This window comes from Eschrichtius robustus, chromosome 1 (assembly GCF_028021215.1).
Source record: "Eschrichtius robustus isolate mEscRob2 chromosome 1, mEscRob2.pri, whole genome shotgun sequence".
NCBI lineage: Eukaryota > Metazoa > Chordata > Mammalia > Artiodactyla > Eschrichtiidae > Eschrichtius > Eschrichtius robustus.
The window spans coordinates 114,686,228-114,706,957 of NC_090824.1; the positions used below are offsets into that span (position 1 = coordinate 114,686,228).

The 20,730-nt window shown below is 36.6% G+C and overlaps 1 protein-coding gene across 4 annotated transcripts in view; it reads right to left on the reverse strand.

Annotated features, from left to right (window-relative positions):
• Positions 1-20,730, reverse strand: part of ATOSA (atos homolog A) — an 86,331-nt gene that overhangs the window by 13,477 nt on the left and 52,124 nt on the right. For 2 of the 4 annotated variants that reach the window (XR_011075086.1, XM_068551751.1), the window contains exons 2-8: positions 11,339-11,523; positions 10,163-10,365; positions 9,757-9,882; positions 7,150-8,998; positions 4,877-4,996; positions 1,633-1,712; positions 804-912 (exon numbers count right to left, since the gene is read on the reverse strand). Coding sequence is in view for 3 of the 4 variants with exons in the window: in XM_068551751.1 (XP_068407852.1) it covers positions 804-912; positions 1,633-1,712; positions 4,877-4,996; positions 7,150-8,998; positions 9,757-9,882; positions 10,163-10,365; positions 11,339-11,523 (2,672 nt within the window). In the remaining variant the exon portion in view is untranslated. The remainder of the gene's footprint in view (positions 1-803; positions 913-1,632; positions 1,713-4,876; positions 4,997-7,149; positions 8,999-9,756; positions 9,883-10,162; positions 10,366-11,338; positions 11,524-20,730) is intronic. The other 2 variants (XM_068551753.1, XM_068551752.1) reach the window with 2 other exon arrangements.

The following is a 20,730-nucleotide window of genomic DNA, read 5'->3' on the forward strand; positions in this document are numbered from 1 at the left end:
TGATCCTGAATCAGCTGCTATCAGCCCACCATCATCCTTCCTGGGTCCCAGAGCCAGTTTTACCAGGTAAGAAGGTGTGGTCAAGTCTATTTTCCAGCTCGAGTAATGGATACCTCCATCCAACCTGATTTCACCTAAGTCCTGCATCTCCTCCACCAGCTCCCAATTCTAAGACGTCACTGCCAACAATTCTCCCAACTTTACTTCTCATGCAAAGGAAAGGAAAAAGGGAAATGGAAAAAGGAAAAAGGGATAAGGAAAAAAGAAAAAGGGAAAGGAAAGGAAAGGAGGTGATTTCAAGGCTTTAGAAAAATGTAATCCATTTATTTCCTTTTCAAGAACAAATGACATAAATGACACCATGGATCTAGGTTAGGAAACTTCAACTCTTAAAATAGTTTCAAAAAACATTACCTGGGCTTCCCTGGTGGCGCAGTGGTTGAGAATCTGCCTGTCAAGGCAGGGGACACGGGTTCGAGCCCTGGTCTGGGAAGATCCCACATGCCGCGGAGCAACTAGGCCCATGAGCCACAATTACTGAGCCTGCGCGTCTGGAGCCTGTGCTCCGCAACAAGAGAGGCCGCGACAGAGAGAGGCCCGCGCACCGCGATGAAGAGTGGCCCCCACTTGCCGCAACTAGAGAAAGCCCTCGCACAGAAACGAAGACCCAACACAGCCATAAATAAATAAATAAATAAAATAAACAATATGAGTTAGTCTAAACTATAAAAAGTAAAATAAAATAAAATAAAGAACTCAAAGGACAGTCAGCTTCTAAAAAAAAAAAAACAAAAAAACATTACCTCAAAATTTCCTAAGAGACTAAGACTTGTTATAGGTGGAGCACTAGAACTCAGAAATGGTTTTTCATGAATATCTGGATCATCTTCAATGTTTAAACATGGTCGAGGACTATTTAAAAAAAGAACAAATCAGCAAATGGACACATTAACAACAGTATTTTCTAATTTACTTTTGTACAAATTAAATTAGGAGGATCTAATCAATTTTACTTAAACTACCATAATAAAAAATTAATGTAACCAAATTTTAAGATATGAAATATCTCATTCTAAATTCCTGATTAGATTTTATAATCTTTGCTATAATATTTGATAAAGAATATAAATAACATCCTAGGTTTCAAGGTGGAATTTATAACATATCACATAGCAGCATCTCCTGGAAATATATAATATTGTAATGCAGTCTTCGATATCAATCTTCATTTTAAGTTAAAAATTAGAATACGAAGGCAAACTTATGTGACTAAGGAATATAATGAGAGTATTATTTGTCAACATGGAACAAATTGCCAAGGCTTTTTTGCAAAGGAGTATAAGACAAAGGAGGAGGTGAATGACCAGAAACAGACAAACCCACGTAAATGTTAAAACCAATGTAAGTGTTTGTTTATCATAATGACCACTGTATAGTTAGTTACTCATCATCTTAATTTCTCCCTCACTCATCCTTAATAACTGTATGTGTGAAATCACCTTGAAAATGATAAACTGAAAAATGGGATTCCTGTTAAAATTTTGATTTTCAGAGTCAACATTATTTACTGTGAAAGGCTAGAATTTTGTGCAAGATTATTTCATATACACTAATGAATTTTAAGATAAATACCTTCTAGATGATAAGCTTTTCAGATGCAGTAACGAAGAATCCAGATTAAAGCAACCTGATTGTGCCTTTCTTTGAGGAACCTAAGGTTAAAATAATCACTTGTTAGGTTTCAAAAGAATTTCAGAAGACTATAATTTTTTTCTTGAATTGATAGAACAATTTTCAAATGAAAGCTAAGCATATCTTAAAAAATAATAAAACTTCTCTCCTAACAGCTTATTAAAATCATGCTCTTTATTACATACTGTCCCTATGTCCTCATTTTATTAACTAGTTTGGAAAAAAGATGATTAATAAAAGCACTTTTACTAGGTTTTGATTTTTTTCTTTTTTTGGCCGACCACACTGCGGTATCTTAGTTCCCCAACCAGGGATTGAACCCTGGCCACGGCAGTGAAAGTGTCAAGTCTAAACCACTGGACCGCCAGGGAATTCCCTAGGTTTTGATTTTTTAAGAACCAGAACCAGTTTTTTCTAAAACCAAATCTTACATAAGACTTTTACTTTTTTACTTTATATACTTCTGTATTGAGGGGGTAGGAATAAATGATTTATAGCTTTACAATAAAAGTGGGAAAAAAAGAATTAAATGGCGATGGGAGTCTGGGGTCCTGCCAACCCTACTGTTCTTTTATCCATCCCTACTCGACTGCACATTTCCAAGAACCCTGGCTGAGGCTTCACAGAGAATAGGTTTGAAAAATACTACTGTGGATTTTTAACCACTATTGTATACCAAATTACATTTAAGACAAACCACCAACTAGCTAAAAATAATCTAAAAATGAAAGACCCAAGTGTAAATTAAAGGTCAACATGCAAGTTAGACGGATTTGTCTCTAGAATTAATGTTAAATATGTATAAAGTATCTGAGTGATTGGTCTAATTTGTGACTAAGAAACAGATGATACTGAAAGTCTAAACAACCTCAATATTTTTGAGAGTTGTACAAGTACACCATTCTATATTTTGGAGTTAGAACTTAATGTGAAATCTTCAATCCAGATTCTCAGGTCTTCAATTCGGGAAAGTTTTCTACTTTCATTGCCTCTAATACTGCATTTTCCTTATTCCATCTAGTCTTCCTTTTGGAATTTCTACTAGGCTTATACTGAACATCTCATTTTATCCTCCAGGGCTCTTTCATATTTTACCATCTCTCTTCCCTTCTGCACTTTATTCTAGGTGCTTTCATAATATGTGTCTATCCACTGACGAAACCTCTATTCAGGTGATTCCAGTCCATCATTTAATCCATGTGTATGTGTATGCACACGTGTGTGTACACTTCAGTTATATTTTTCATGTTTTTAATTTCTGTTTTTCCAATCCCACATGTTCTCTTATCTCAGTTCCCTGTCTTTATCTTCATTTATCTCTTGGAACATTCATTCATTCACTCATTCATTCATTTATGTTAACATCTTTATTGGAGTATAATTGCTTTACAATGGTGTGTTAGTTTTTGCTGTATAACAAAGTGAATCAGCTATACATAAACATATAACCCCATATCTCCTCCCCCTTGTGTCTCCCTCCCACCCTCCCTATCCTACCCCTCTAGGTGGACACAAAGCACCAAGATGATCTCCCTGTCTTGGAACATTTTAAAAAGAATTATTTCTGATTCTCTTTGAAGTTGCTCTGATAACAGGATTCCTAAATATGAATTTTCCCACTTCTTCTTCTTGCTGATTCTTTTAAGGTGCTTTGTAATTTTAATTCCCCTGAGATCATCCTCAGTAAGAGTTACCTTCCATGAAAATAAATCCTTGGTGCCATGGGTAATAGATGTGGGATAGTTTCATGTTTTCTCATAGACAGCACAAATTCAGAACCCCCTAACCATGGATGACTTAGGCTTAGGTCCAAATTCTTCTGGGGGCTTCTTTTCCCATCTACTCTATCCCTCCTATTGCATCCCTTAAGTAAATAGGTGATTTTTTTTCTCTTCTCCCATTTCTAGAATGGCAGTCCTCACCTGTTTCTGGCTTTATGGAGTTTGGTTTTAGGTCCCAGCTATGACTGGTGTAGACCTGACTCCTGATCCAGCAGGAGCATTAAACCCTAGCACTATATTAGATTTAGATATCTTAGAAGGTCACAATTTGCCCCAAGTTAGTTTCAGAGATTTATCTTTCTTGCTCTTACACTATATTATGTATTTAAAAGTTGTGTTATATTTTGTCCAGGATTTTTGTGTTTGGGAAGGAGGAAGGATCTTCTTGTATTAACTCAGTCCACCATATTGAACAGACGTCTGTAGTGCTTTTTATACCAGCATGATGCTGTAAGTTTTTTCCTCATCACTCGGGCATTTTGAAAGCACCTCATACGTAGGTCAAACATTTGGGGTTATTTTAAATTGTTTAGAATTCAACTTCCCTAAAATAAACATCTAAGGTCCAAGTTACAAATTTAAAACTAAATCTCTTATTCAAGAATTAATTTTTGAAAATATGCCAGATATTGCATGCTTTGAGTTTACTTAAAAAACTCACATAAAAACAAAAACTATGTCAATAGCAAAATAAACATGTTTTTAGTTTACTAGGATATTGACTGCTTACCTCTGGTTTAGCTGAAATGGCAGCTTTAGCGACTATCAAATGCTTACCAGGAATGATACTAATCATCTTCCCAACACTAAGGTAGACATTATCACCCCCTTTTTTCAGATGAGGAAACTGAGGCTCAGAGAGACAATATTTCTCACCTAATGTCGCACAGCTAGGGTGAAGTCAGCGTGACGCCAAAGCGAGGTTCTTAACCACACACTCAGATCTATAAATTTATTAGTAAATGTAGAGTGGGGAAACTTATATGTCTCAAAATAAGAAGATTAACTGTACAGGTCGCAAGTCAAAGACAGCCACGAATTTGATTCCCAGATGATTCAGCTGGTGGTGTCAACCAGCCTCAGTACCATGATACAAATCTATTTAGAGAAAATCCACTTGACACTAAGTATTTTCTTTACATTAGTGAGAATTAATATGCTGGACAAAAGAATTTCAGAGAAATTTTATAATCCTAATACAATAAATTCATTTTTATTCATTTTTTCTGCCTTTTTCCATATTAACATTTAGCTATTAAATGTATCAAAAAATAAAATGTTTTCCCACTAGAAATTTATTTTGAAGGTATTTAAATTTTTTCAATTAAAATTTGGATAAAGTGATTTGCAAACATTTTACATGTTTTGCAATTCTAAACATAAAATAAGAGAAAAACACTTACAGGACTGGAAAGAAGAGGCAATCCAGTTCGAGGATGAAAGGCTCTGGTTGAGGTTCCATCCAAGGAATGAAAATTATGTTTCTGCCAGACACTTGACTGTTTAAGTGGTATAGTTCTCTGCTAGGAAAAGATTTAGATTTTAATGGCAATATTTAAAATTTTTTTGTTTTTAGATTTATTCTTAACATGTACTGAGGTATTACATCCTTGGTGGTAAAGCTAACAACCTATATAACTATCTATACACACATATATATACACTTTAATCAAAAAACAGTGTTTAAGAGTTTTTTCTAAGATGCTGAATAAACTCAAATATTCTACAAAAAGTATGTCCAAACACAAATGCCTTATCAACATATTTATAAAAACTCAGTCTGGGCTTCCCTGGTGGTGCAGTGGTTAAGAATCCGCCTGTCAATGCAGAAGACAGGGGTTCAATCCCTGGCCCGGGAAGATCCTACATGCCGCGGAGCAACTAAGCCCGTTCGCCACAACTACTGAGCCTGTGCTCTAGAGCCCGCGAGCCACAACTACTGAAGCCTGTGTGCCTAGAGCCCGTGCTCCGCAACAAGAGAAGCCACCGCAATAAGAAGCCCTCGCACCGCAACCAAGAGTAGCTCCCGCTCACCACAGCTAGGGAAAGCTCGTGCACAGCAATGAAGACCCAATACAGCCAAAAATAAAAACAAATAAATAAATAAGTTTATAAAAATAAAACAACTCAGTCTATCATCTAATAAGCTAATATTCAATTCTTTTAATCTGTGAAAAAAAAAAACCTCACAGTTAGAAAAAATTAGTAAAATATTCTAAAATATAAAACTATGTCAGTAGCAAGAGCCATTTTCAGAAAATATAATTTGGTACAACATGATACAAAAATTTAAATGTGAATTTTAAAATATACTTAACACAGTCACAGTATCACGTTTTTGAAGTGATATAAGAAATAGACTAATTCTTAAGAATTTAAAATGGCAAGTTTATACCCAGAAATAAAAAAATGCATAAAAACACATGAATAAAAATCAGAGAAGAATAATTGGGGTCCGGGCTCTACCATTTACTAGCTTTATGACCTTGGGCAATTTACTTAACCTCTCTGGGCCCAGAGTCCTCATCATTTGTAAACTGGAGTTAGTAATAGCACCTAACCTCATAGCGTAGTGAAAGGATTTAGTAAGCCAGCATGTATAAAATATTCAGAAGAGTGCCTGGGCACCCAGTAAATGCTATATAATTAAATTTAAAATGAGTGTATGAAAAAACAAATCTTAGTGGCTTGAAAAATACCATGGTCAAAGTAAGTCTCCCTATTAGGTACCAGAAAGGATCATGAAAAGCTAGTATTCTTAAGGCCAGGGTAGGTTTTTGTGACAATTACAGTTTTAGGAAATTGGAAACTCATTTGATTAAACCCATGTGTTAGAAAGAGATCGTCTGTTGAAAAATATTAATTGGAAACATGGCATACTTTTAAGACTCTAATGTCTGGCAAAACTAATTTGTATGATAAAGAAGATGAATCAAGGTTATTCAGATTTGGATAGAGGCAGTTAAGTAGTTTTCCATATAACTGAGATATAAATTTGTGATACTTCTTGGAGAAATAAAGGAAATTTAAGCCTAATAATAATTTTCTAAAGTTAAAAAGTGGTTTGGTGGACAAATAAAATGGAACTAAATTAAATAACTTTGATTTAGGTAGTGCATTAAAAGCTTACAAAATGTTTAAAGATCTATAATTTGATTACCACCACAACTATAAGCAAAAGAGATTCATCGTTCTTATTTTAAAATCAAGGAGACTGAGGGTTTTACAAGTTACGTGATTTATTCAGCTTCACTCAAGGACCAAATCGACAGGACTGAAAGTTGGGTATTCTGACCAACAGCCCAGTGATTTCACTATAGATATTCCTAAAATCCTTAGCTGAGCAGTGGCATAACACAATGGGCACACTGCTTGTACTAGGCCAGAGCTGCTATCAAACAATACCTTAAGCTAATGATAACAGGTTTCACTTCTGACTCTTATTTACTCTCCAGCAACTGTTCACAGTATTAAAATAAACAAAAAAAAGGCAACAGGAAGAATTTACCTAGCATTTGCTCTGAAGTGGGTGGGTTATTTACAAGGATGTTTATTATATCAGACAGTGAGTTCTACAGATAACGGGCATCTTGGGCCTAACTAGATCTCCTGTACACAAAATTCAAACCATAACAAATGTTTGAGGATTATATTTGAAATGTTAGATATTACTTACCAATACCTCTTTATTTTTCAGTCGTTCACATGTAAACAAACAGTCTTTTATATTCTTCCTCTGAGAACAGTTTTGAGATTTTTCATCAACTGGATCTTCTTTCTTATCCTGTTCATTTTTTAAGTGGTTTGGCTTTTTGCATTTGAAAACTTCACTATCTTTATTGAGATAATTTTCTATACTATTAAGTTGAGTATTTTGTTCGCATGACTTAGGCTTTTTTGAGTCTTTATCTGAGCACTCATTTGCATGTTTGTTCAAATATCCAGACATTTCCAACACAGTAACATTTATTTTCGAGTCATTCTTTTTTGAATGATCAAACTGGTGATTGTTAAAAGATTCTGGATTATAATTTTCATTTATTATTATTTTGTCCTTATACTTATTTGTGCAAATCTGTTTCTCAATACTGTTACATTTTGAATACTGTTTATTGATTTCATTGTCAATTTCTTGTTCCTTAAATTGACACTCAGAAAGTGTGTTTTCCAATCTGATTGTGAAATCTAAGTTATCTTCTTTGCAATGAGACATATTTGAAGGATTCATTAAACCAGTGGCTTTGTTCTGTGTCTCTTGAAATGTACTTTGGAGTTCACTAGGATTGTTCTGATGCAGATTTCTTCTTGTTTGAGGTTTCAAAGAAGGCTTGACATTACTATTGCATTTAAAAGAACTAAAATATTTATTAGGTGTTAAGTTTTTCCCTTCACTGATGTTATCTAACAAGGAAAATTTTGTATCAGAAATGGAAACAGAGGTGTCATCCTTGTTTTTCTTCAACAAATTTCTGTCTTCATAGGAACTCCTAAACAGTTTAGAAGGAACTGAACTGGAGTCCTGCATGTTGAATGATTGCCGGGGCATGTGAGGTGCTGTTGGATCAATATGCTCCAAGTGCTGAGCAATCCTTGCAATGACATCTTGCCGCTCCTGGAGTAAAGAGCTTATCAAAGGATTAATCTCACCAACAGACTGATGAGAATGAAGACCATTAGAGATGCAAGTCTCACTTCGAGGAGTTTCTGGTTTTACTCGAATTTTCCCTTCATTGGTGTCTTCTGAGGAGGTGAGCTCTGGATTACCAAAAGAAATGGAGAATGTTTCTTTACATTTTCTCACATTTTCATTTTCTCGTGAAACCCGGAAAAGTTTTGAATTAAGTGAACTAGATTCTTGTGTATTAAGTGGATGTCCAGAAACATGTGAAGTGCTTGGATCACAATGAATCAAATGCTGAGCTATTCTTGCAATAACTTCTTGTCGCTCCTGAATTAAAGAGCCTATTAAAGGATTAGTCTCACCAACTGACTGCCAGGAACTCTGGTGGCTAGATTCACTAGAATCAATCACTGAAAATGATTTTAAAGTTCTCACTGATGTTTCATGTGACTTTTTATCTCCTATACCACTGAAGCCCAGAATATTGCCTTGAGATGTTCCATAGTCAGATTTACCGCTAGTGCCCGGATATAGTTTGACATTTTTGACAGCTGCAGTATATTCTGGAGTTGTGCCATTTTTTGCATGTAATATTATGCTCTCGGGTGCCATGGTCCAAGTTTGTTTGCTACACAGACGCTGTGAACCGTTTGTACTACATTGCTCTGCTTCAGTAGAATTTCGGTGCTGATGGGTTTTAAGTTCATGGTCTTGAACTCTTTTCTCATAAAGGCCAATATTAGTGTGAATACTACAGGTCAAAACTGGATAATTAGATTGTCTGGGCAAGGACTGAACACTGACTTTCAAGGCCACATTGTGAGACACATTGGGAACAGGAAACACATGTTCAATTGGAGTCTGTGAAAAATTCCACTGTAGGTCTACATCAGCAGCACTGATTCTAGAATCACACAGAAAAAAATGGAATCAATGGATTATAAAACATATCATTATTATATGTTATTTAAAAAATTTTAAACAGTCATATACTTACCTTTGTTTGCATTAATTACTATTGAGATTTTATTTTAACCTACTTTACCGTGCATGTCGTTCTAACAAAACCAACATAAATAGATTATACCTGGAATAGAGACCATCTTCTTTTTGAGAACACTATTCTCTTAAAGCATTAAAGCTCAAAAATACTATAATTTAAAATTAGTTGTCAAAACAGAAAAAAAGGACTTTCCATTTACTACTAAATAAATGGATTCAGCTAACTCTATTGCGCATGGTAATTAAGAGATACTCTCTATCTCATGGCCACCTGCCTAAAGAGACAGTTAAGACAGTTGTTCAGCAGCCTGTGTGCTTACAGTTTTCAGGATCTAAAAATTAAGTCTACCATTATGGAAATTCAGCAACCCAGAAAGTTTTTCCACTTTATTTATAATGGTGGTATGTTCTCATTGTTAGTTCTGTAAAGTAAGCTAAAAAGTTCTCTGAAAACTATTCTACACCATATTTAACCCAAGAAGCAAAATTCATATTGAGTCATATCTAAATTTCTCTAACTTGTTTTGAAAAATACTTCAGTAAATTTTGTCCACTTATATTTAGAAATGAAGGAAATAAACTGCTTAAAAGGTAAAATTTCATTCAGTAGCTAACCACTGTAGCTGAATACACATTGTCCTTTTTCTGCCCTAGACATACCTGTAAAGAATATTTCGTGGAATAGCACCATGAGAAACACTCAGCCAAGCACTTAATTGAGAAAAAAACACAAATGAGCGGACAGCCAATAGGAGAGTCTTCTCTTCAATAAATCGATCGCCACTCCTAAGGGAAGTAAAAAACCATCATCTAAAGGTCAGCAAGTACAAAATGACTAAATTTTAGAAAGATAAAAGCTGAAATAAACATATCACTCAGGATATGTGCTTTCAAGAGTATAGGAGTGCATTTACCAGTGTCACCTGAAGTCACATAAGTACTAAATATGTAAATTTTACTACATAAATAGAGGGACTCAAAGATATGATATATTATTAAAATAATTTTTATAAAGTAATGGAAAACCTGATTTACAAAGGACAACTTCAAACTCAGTTCAACTTACTGTCGAGGAACTGGCTCCAATATCCATCTTTCTAATAATAACGCATCTTGCTTAATTGCAGGATCATTTAGATCAATCCCTTCTGTGGTGGGCCCGTCGTCACTGTAGCAGCAGTCTGGTAGTAGCATCACTTCCACCATGATTGGAAGGTTATTCTTCCACAATAATGCGACCTCAGACCTAGTTCGTCGGGCTTGGCGACACTTGGAGAAGATGGAGATAAGCAAAATGGCTTAAGAGCCCACCCAATTTTATATTTAAATTTGAAAAGTATAATTGTAAAGCAGACATCTGTATGAAAATGAGTTGCCTATTGCAGGGCTCAGCTCAGGCTTGTCTGCCTATTTAGGTTTCCTCATTAAACAATGCATCAGCACTAGGAGCTCTAGAGTGTGGGGATTAGTAGCAAACAACAATTATGATGCAAATTTTCTTGGGGGAGGATATCTTTGCTCTACTTTGTGGAAAAAAACTGCCATGCCCAACGTCTGACAGGCCTCAAGATGGCCCATCCTCGCCTCATTTGTTAATTACATCATCATTAATTACAGAGGAAAGATTCATTCTAAGAGCAAAATATTAAAAACTTATTTTCATTAAACACTCAAAGTAGACAAGATTTTAGAAGTTTAAAATTTTGGACTACAGTTAAGAGACTAACTGGGAGAAAAATCCTTACAGCAAATTATACGCTACATACCAAAATAAATATTTTTAACAGTATTATACAAAAACATTAATGATAGCAAAAAGTATCCTCCCATTAAAAAGGGGAGGGATATAAGAAGGAAAGTGATTAATGTGGGGGAAATAATTATGAACATCAATCTACTAAATAAACAAGAACACAAAGTTGATGAACCGGGGCTGAGACTAAAACTAAAGAAAAGCTAATTCATAGTAACAAAGATAATCTTAAATCTGGTGTGTGTGGAGGCAGGTATGAAACTGGCTACCCACCTGCCTGCTGATGGAAAAGCTACCTACTGTGGCCTTTTAGAGCCTTGTTTACGAGCCAAAATTATTAGCTGCGGTTCAGGATTAGTACTTCTTCTTTATGTTGTGACCAATTTTATACTTAAATGTGAACATTATAATTGTGATTTAACAAAGTTAATGACAGAATTTAAACAGGTTTATATAAAAGATAAAAAGCATTCAAAACACAATTCTCACCTGGGCCAGCTTATCACTACATTCATGTTTGCTAGTTACTGGGTAACAGGACTGTGCTGGAGGGCAATGGAAACTTTCCGTCCGACCTTTAACAGAACATTCAGGTGTTCGTCCTTCTGTTATTAACAAGGCCAGAGAGACCAAGAACTCCTCTGCATCATATTCAAAATATTCATCCAGACTATCTGGTATCAAAAAAACAGAAAGAAAGAAAGATGGGTCCTTGCTTTAAGGTATTCTTGACAAGAACTCATTTTTTTTTTTTTAACATCTTTATTGGAGTATAATTGCTTTACAAGAACTCATTTTTTTATGTCTAAAATAACTAATGCCATAGCCCAAATTCAAGTATATTCACTAACAAAGAGTGAAAAGAGAATAAAAGTGAGGCAATTAAAATACAGTAAACTCTTGGTACTTCCCTGGTGGCGCAGTGGTTAAGAATCCACCTGCCAGTGCAGAGGACACAGGTTCAAGCCCTGGTCCGGGAAGATCCCACATGCCACGGAGCAACGAAGCCCGTGCACCACAACTACTGAGCCTGAACTCTAGAGCCCGTGAGCCACAACTACTGAAGCCCACGCTCCTAGAGCCCGTGCTCTGCGACAAGAGAAGCCACTGCAAAGAGAAGCCCACGCACCGCAATGAAGAGTAGCCCCTCCTCACCGCAACTAGAGAAAGCCCATACGCAGAAACAAAGACCCAATGCAGCCAAAATAAATAAATAAACTTATTAAAAAAAAAAACTAATAAACTCTTAATTCACAAGGTACAGAAGTCAGATGGTGATGGATAATTCAAAATTTCATTTAAGACAAAGCTGATTAAAATTATGGCATAAAATTGTTTTTATGTAAACTTCAATTAAAATGTTTAAGATTTAGGAATACATTTTATAATCTTTTAGATAGTGATATTTTTGGACCTCAAATACAATAGTTTTCACACACAAAACTTCGCCAATAGCCAAAAGGTCAAAATGTCTTATTAGGTCATATAAATATTTTCAGCTGTCTTATCACTGTTATTAAATATTAGAAAAAGAGGCAGATACAAATGTATGTTTCTCCCTTTCTCTCCCTCTCCCTTCCTTAACTAGTTCCTTGTTCTTACAGCCCTAATTCTGTGATGTGGACACTCACAGCCACAGGGTCCTTCTCTTTCCTTGCTATGCAGTGATAGTAGTTTCAGAGGAAGAAATTTTATAATTATTCAACAGGAGATGCAAGCCTGTATTGCAATATATGAAGTGTGATATTCTTTGGTTACTAGGCAGTTCCAAACAATCTAACCTGCAGATGTTTCACTTAGATATATTAAATTTAAAAATTTTCACAAGTCCTCCAATTTTAAAAGCACGGTTAGTTGTTTTTTTTTTTAATTAATTAATTTATTTATTTATTTTTGGCTGTGTTGGGTCTTCGTTTCTGTGTGAGGGCTTTCTCTAGTTGCGGCAAGCGGGGGCCACTCTTCATCGCGGTGCGCGGGCCTCTCACTGTCGCGGCCTCTCTTGTTGCGGAGCACAGGCTCCAGACACGCAGGCTCAGTAATTGTGGCTCACGGGCCCAGTTGCTCCGCGGCATGTGGGATCTTCCCAGACCAGGGCTCGAACCCGTGTCCCCTGCATTGGCAGGCAGATTCTCAACCACTGCGCCACCAGGGAAGCCCATGGTTAGTTTTTAAAACTGTTAACCTGCTATGCAGGTTGGACATGCATGCATGTGTACATTCACACACGAAATTCAATTTACAGTGCAAACTTGAAAAGGTTGCTTTCTCTTATCTCTGCCAGCTAAGCAACACATATTTTAAGTGCCTAGCACACTGTAGTAGGTGACAAGGGGACACAAAGTTGTACTGCACATAGCTACTAGTTTCAAAGGATTTGATTCAGAGATGATTTTTTAAAACAACAGAACACTGAAGCATATAATAAATTCCAAAGAAGTTCAGATAACAGTGGTAAAATTTTGCCAAAGAGGTAGATGTTAAGCTGAACCATGAGAGAGAAAGTGCAACTTGAGTGGAGCATTTGTACCAAAAAAGTGTAGAAAAGGCAGGACTGGAGCCTGATTGTGAATAGCCTTGAAGAGTATGACGACGAGTGCCTATTTCTAGCCTCGGGAAGGCTTATCAGGAAAAGAAGGAGTCTTGAGAGCCAACTTGATTGAGCTGGTATTTTAATACCATTCAGTCCCTAAAATGACCATTTGCAACATATAAAACAACAGCCTGCACTTAGTAATGTTAGGCATTGCCAGTTCTCACTACTTTCTATACATTAACTCATTTACTCCTCAAAGCAGCTCTAGAAGGGACTATTACCACCATTTTTATAGATAACCGAAGCATAGAGAGGTTAAGTAACTTGCCCAAGATCACCCAGCTAGGAAGTTGCAAAGTTGAAATTTGAACCTACACAGGTCTGGTTCTAGAATCTGAGTCCCTAACTACCCCATGCATGCTTTCTTTCACTGTGGCTACAAATTTTGCCTTTATATACTTTAATAGATGTTTGTAAAAATATAAATAATGTATATTCAACATATATTTTAACAATATATTTTGGAATATTGTGGTACAGGATTTGTTTCCAGGAAAAGGACCGTAATTTATAATAATGCGCCAAACTGGGAAAAAAAAAAAGAGGTCTCAACTTTCAACTTTCCTCCAGGAACCAATTAGGTCATAAGCCAAGGGTCTCCTGTGGTCTCCTGGGACTCACTGAGTTAAATCATGGTGTCCTTCAGACGGAAGCAAAAGACATAAAAAGAAATCCATTCAGACCTTTCTCTGATGGTTCTGTGGGTTTTCAAGGCTAGCTCAGGCTTGCCATGGGCTGGCTACATGGGATGATTTTAGCTCCCGGGAGATTTCTCTGGGCTCATCCTTTTCCCTCTCTCAGACTGTGGGGTAATCTTGGAGAGTTAAGAATTGTGGCAGATCAGTGGCTCTTACGCTATGGAATGCTGAATGATGTCAAGATGTCAGTTACTCCATGTGAGTACCAAGGATGGTTCACAGCCTAAGTAATGTCTCATATATATTTGGCACTATTTTTTTTTTAATTATAATTTATCTCCAAAACCCTAGCAGGATATCCATTGACAGATGAATGGATAAAGAAGACGTGGTACATATATAATACAACGGAATATTACTGAGCCATTAAAAAGAATGAAATAATGCCACCTGCAGCAACATGGATGGACCTGGAGATATCATACTAAGTGAAGTAAGTCAGAGAGAGAAAGACAAATATCATATGGTATCACTTATATGCAGAATCTAAAAAAAAAAATGATACAAATGAACTTACTTACAAAACAGAAACAGACTTACAGACTTAGAGAATGAATTTATGGTTACCGAGGGGAAGGGTGGGGAGGGGGATAGATTGGGAGTTTGGAATTGACATGTACACACTGCTATATTTAAAATAGATAATTAATAAGGAGCTACTGTAAAAAAACAAAAAACAACAACCCTATCAGGAAATGGCTTACTCATATACTAGAAATTACCAAGTTTAAAGTGATAAAAGTTAAACTGTTACACATTGTAAAGCAACTACACTCCAATAAAAATTAATTTTAAAAAACTGTTACGTGATGACAACCTTTAGGAACTTGTCAGGAAAAATTTATGGGTGTCTGAATTTTAATAAATGAGAATACTAAATCACAGTAGTCATTAGAAAAGTTGCATTATTAAAATTTTGACAATTTCAATCTCTAAAACCTCTGCCATAGCGCAGAGTTTACTGTAGTAAAGAATATGACTAAGGAACTGGGAAATTTTATGTCATACTAAAGAAAATGCATTAGATACGACGATACTTTGAGGACATAGCTTACTCAAGAAATAAGGTATAATTTTTGGGTCTCTGAAAACAATTTACTCTTTACAAAAACAAAAAGTGTTGCAAATCTAGACAAATATGGGCTGCTAAGGCTTACCTACTAGCTATACATTTTAAAAGAGAGAAATTATTTGATGTAAAACATAACTTTGAAAAGAACAGAAAGGATGTTATAAATTCTCACAGGCTATCAATGACAAATCATTAGAGAGTGGGAATTAATCAATCAAAACATAGTCCCTCTGCCTCCAAAACCTCAATGAGGATAGTGCTTACACCACAGTCTGACTAGAAGCCATGACCAGACTAGCTCCTTTTTTGTGGCACACTCTTCTGGCTCCGGAGTTCAGCCATCTTAAAGTTCTTCATCTGTTCTCTCCAACAAAAGAGGTTAATAATTTGGCCCCTGGGAAAACCTTAAACAATCAGAATGACCCATAGGTGAAACAGACTAACTTGGGAAGTAAATTCTTCATCACCAAGGGTGTTCACAAACAGACTGATAAACAATTGCCAGGGGTGTGGTTGAAGGGATTTAGCTGTCAAGTGGAAACTGAATTAGACTTGCAGTGGTTCTTTCAACCTTAAGAGTCTGTGAATCTCTGTTCTTCAGAAGTACTTCATAAAAAACCCAGGGGAGAGGCCAGAACCACCACTTCCTTCTTGGGAGGCCCTAACCAGGAGCCCCTCTGAATCAGAACTCATCATAAACACTTAATGGTGGTGTCTCTGGATCCTTGATTTAAAACAAAAACCTAGGATACTTCAAAGCTCTGTCTCAAGGAAACAGAAGAAGGTCCTTCCTACCATTGGGCTGCTGTATATACTGTTCAATTTACTTCTAAAGCCTGCCAAGGTAGTAGATTTCACCCCCCTCATATATGGAATAAAATGGCAAGAGAAGCATGAGAACACCTGGGGGATTGCCAAAAAGAAAGTTTCTCTAAAAATAATGTCCTTTCAAACTTATGATGGACAATCTAGTAATACGAATAAAAATTCTTCTGTGAATTTATTCCAATGAAATAATAGAACAAGTACACAGAGATGAATGTTGAAGGATACTTATTAAAATGTTTATACCAGTCAAAAAAAATTGTAATCGGGCTTCCCTGGTGGCGCAGTGGTTGAGAATCTGCCTGCCAATGCAGCGGACGCGGGTTCGAGCCCTGGTCTGGGAAGATCCCACATGCCGCGGAGCAACTAGGCCCGTGAGCCACAATTACTGAGCCTGCGTGTCTGGAGCCTGTGCTCCGCAACAAGAGAGGCCGCGACAGTGAGAGGTCCGCGCACCGCGATGAAGAGTGGCCCCCGCTTGCCGCAACCAGAGAAAGCCCTCACACAGAAACGAAGACCCAACACAGCCAAAAATAAATAAATAAATAAATAATTTAAAAAAAAAAAATTGTAATCAACCTAAATGTCCAACAAAAAGGGACTGGTTAAATATACTGTGGTACAGTTTTATCTAAAATAATGATATAGATCTACTTTTGACAAGGAAAGATTATCTACACCATAAGTGAAACACAACTCTCAAAAGAATGTTATGATCATGTGTTTGTGGAATTACACATGCATAGAAAGATATACATGCAACAAAATATTATCAGTCCTATAAAGCAAACACACACATAAACTAAATTTTAAATAAATTACTATCCTCTGACTGGCATTAGATAAATGATAAAGCCTATTAACTGAAAAATAATATGTAAATAAAAGAATTACATAGTGTCATATATTTTAATTAAGAGTTATTGTTTTGTAAAACCCGTGCTAAGGAGATCACAGTTTGGTTACTCAGTAGAGGAATTTGTGAAGACACACATAGGTAACAGCACGCTGGTTCTGGTGTTGAAAAACTAGAACTTAGCAGTTTGAAACACTTTTCTGCTTTGCCTTCTTTCTTTTTTTTTTCTCTTTACAAATAATCTTTTAAAAATAATTAGGTAAGAACTAGCATCTCATACTGATAATATGAGAAACATATGGATGAATCTGAGAAAGGGTGTTAAGAATTAGCAGAAGAGGTTATGCTCAGAGAATTGGACTCTCAGTTGATATTACCAGTATGTAGGTATGAAGATGGTGCTAAGTGCCATGCTGTAATTGCAAAAATTGAGAATAATTATGTAAATGCTTTATACTAACTGTTGAGGGATGGCTTTTCTGAGCAGATAACATTTAAGCCGAGGTCTGAACAAGGAACAAGCAATTCAAAAATCGGAGGAAAGAGCATTCTGAGCAGAGGGTCTAAGGTGACAATAAAGGAATAATGTCCCAGGAACTAAAAGAAGGTGAGTAAGGCTGGAATGGCAGTAGCAGAGAGAGAAAGTGGTAAGAACCATAGTTTAGAATGGTGGGCAGGGAGTACATCGCACAGGATTTTGAAGCTAGGGCAAGGAGTTTAGATTTTATCCTAAATGCAATGGGAAGTCACTGGAGGGTTTTAACTAGAGAAGTGACACGATCTGATTTACATTTTTAAATGATCGCTCTGACTGCTATGTTGATAACAGAATAGGGGAAAAAGAATCAGAGTAGGTATACTAGTTAGGAGGTTGTTGTTTTCCAGGGTTGGGGATATAGTTTTGGGAATCATTGGCATTTGGATAGTATTTAGAGTGAAGAGTTACCTAGAAGCATGTAGAGGACATTCATGACAAAGGCCTGAGGCACTCTAAGAAGTAGAGATCTGTTAGAAGATGATGAACCAGCAAAAGGAGCTGGTATGTGTCAAGTATGGTATCATGGAAGCTGCAAGAAAAAAAAAGTTTCATGGAGGGCATGGCCAATGGTCTCAAACACTGGTGAGGTTTAATAAAATATAAACAAAGAAATGACCACTGTATTTGACAATAAGGAAGTCATTGGTGACTTTGACAATAGCGATCTCAGTAGGTGGTGATGATGGAAGATTAGATGTGACATACATTGTCAATTATTCTTAAGGGTACAGATGATAAATAAAAAAGCCTACTTTCCTAGTCCTCTCTTAACACAATGGCCATTCATGTATCACAATATAAGTATTACACATGCAAAATCATCACCCATACAAAATTGTCTCCAAATCCCAAAAGGGAATAAGAGAAGTTCCCTTCTAAGTCTATGGTACAGGGACAGGAGATTCTCCCGCTTTATGGTCCTAAAATCCAGTCACTGAACAAGTCACTAACTTGTTCTTCAAATTTCTCTTGAAATTAAACCTTCCTTTTTACCCTCAAAACAGTTACCAAGGTAGATTCCTATTACTTTACACATCAATTACTACACCAGTCTCCTAGTTATGGTCTAGGACTCTAGGCCCTTTCTTATTCATCTTGCAACCTGATGCAGATTAATCTTCTTGAAAGCCATTCCATCACATTCCTCAAAGTTTTTCTGTTTGTTGTTTGTTTGTTTTATTGGCTCCCTAACTGCCTATTAAACCCAGTGTAAACTCTTAAGCCTGACATTAGGGCCAGGGCCACTGTACAGAGCCAGCTACTCTGCCTGTGCATTGCCAGATTCTGATGTGAACACTGCCTCTTGAAGTTATACACTGAGGTGACCCTGCTTAAGACTCCACCTACCTCTGGTTCTTAATCTCATCTTTTCCTGCTCTCTGTGTTCTACCCAAACTGCTGTCTATACCACGCTCTACTCGTTTCCCACCCTGTACCACTGCTTTTTCTTTCTGTACTGCTAACTTTAGCCAACCCTCTCCCAACTGCAGGAACTTCCACAGTTACACTAACCCATCCATTTCTTTATAAAAATATTCTTAATATTTCATAGATGTTTATCTCCTAATGGGTTAAGTTCTACATACATTGAAATATTTTTGGTTTCTCATTGATATGTTCCAATCTCATAGGTATGTGTTGAGTGTTTCTGTTTTAAGTGACAATTGTAAAGGACCTTAGAAATCATGTGGCCTAATCTACCTTACTTCCAGATGAAGAGAGTAAGGTAAAAAGACATTAACTTTCTTGCTCAAAGCTGTATGCATACTGCTGCACACTGGAATCCAGGTTTCTTCATTCCTAGTGCAACTTGATTTATACACCATGAGAAGTCTTTAAGCAGAGAATAAAAGACAAAGTTGACTTTAATGACAAGTGCAAAAAATAGTGGCTGTGGCTATAAATGAAAGCAACTTTATATCTGCACTATTATTTTATTAATACTAGTGACACATAAATATTTCCACTGTCAGAAGAGTACCTTCAAACACAAAAATATTCTTTGTTTTTGTTAGCCAACAACAAAGCTTAAACTGAATTTTTAAAAAATCCTCAGCACTCTATTATGAAAAAGGCCAGTGATCTGTAAACAAACTTATCACGGACTGACTTTTAAACGCAGCTTTCTAGACTTGTGTGTGGTTTAAATTCAACCAAGTATTTCTGCTGTACATCTACATTATACAGTAACCACCAAAATTCAAAATTATGATTAAAACAATGAATATTCTGAGGTTCTATCTGAAAAACAAAGTCATGTGTATCTTTTTATAATAATCTAGCTCTTTGAAAACTGGCTATAAATTTTAATTGTCACATAATACAAACATTCAGTTAAACAAAGATGATCATTATCATCTTGAGTTGTGGAGTGTTTTATCAAGTGCTTCCTCATCTTAATTCTCATGATGTAGCATAAAGTAACAGTTAAGAACATGAACTGTGAGGTCAGGCAAACAGTTCTGCTACTTGCTAGTTGTTTGGCTTTGTACAAGTTATAGTGATACAAACTCTCTTTGCCTTAGTTTTTAAAAAATCTACTAAATGGGGCTTCCCTGGTGGCGCAGTGGTTGAGAATCTGCCTGCCAATGCAGGGGACGCGGGTTCGAGCCCTGGTCTGGGAAGATCCCACATGCCGCGGAGCAACTGGGCCCGTGAGCCACAGCTACTGAGCCTGCGCGTCTGGAGCCTGTGCTCCGCAACAAGAGAGGCCACGATAGTGAGAGGCCCGCGCACCGTGATGAAGAGTGGCCCCCACTTGCCACAATTAGAGAAAGCCCTCACACAGAAACGAAGACCCAATACAGCCATAAATAAATAAATAAAAAATAAAATAAAATAAAAATAACTTTAAAAAAAAAAAAAAAATCTACTAAATGGCAATAATTATAGTATTGACCTTCAGAGGGTAGTTAATAGGTTGTTATTTGTAAAATATTTAGAATATTGCCTGGCACATAGTGAGCACCATACTGTTTCTTTTTTCTTTTATTTTCCATCTAACGTTTCTTAAACTTAAAATAAAAATAGGGACTTCCCTGGTGGTGCAGTGGTTAAGAATCCTCCTGCCAATGCAGGGGACATGGGTTCGAGCCCTGGTCCAGGAAGACCCCACTTGCTATGCACCAACTGAGCCCGCGAGCCACAAGTACTGAGCCTGCGTGCCACAACTACTGAAGCCCGCACGCCTAGAGGCTGTGCTCCACAACAAGAGAAGCCACCACAATGAGAAGCCCGCACACTGCAAGGAAGACCCAACATAGCCATAAATAAATAAATAAATTTATTTAAAAAAGTAA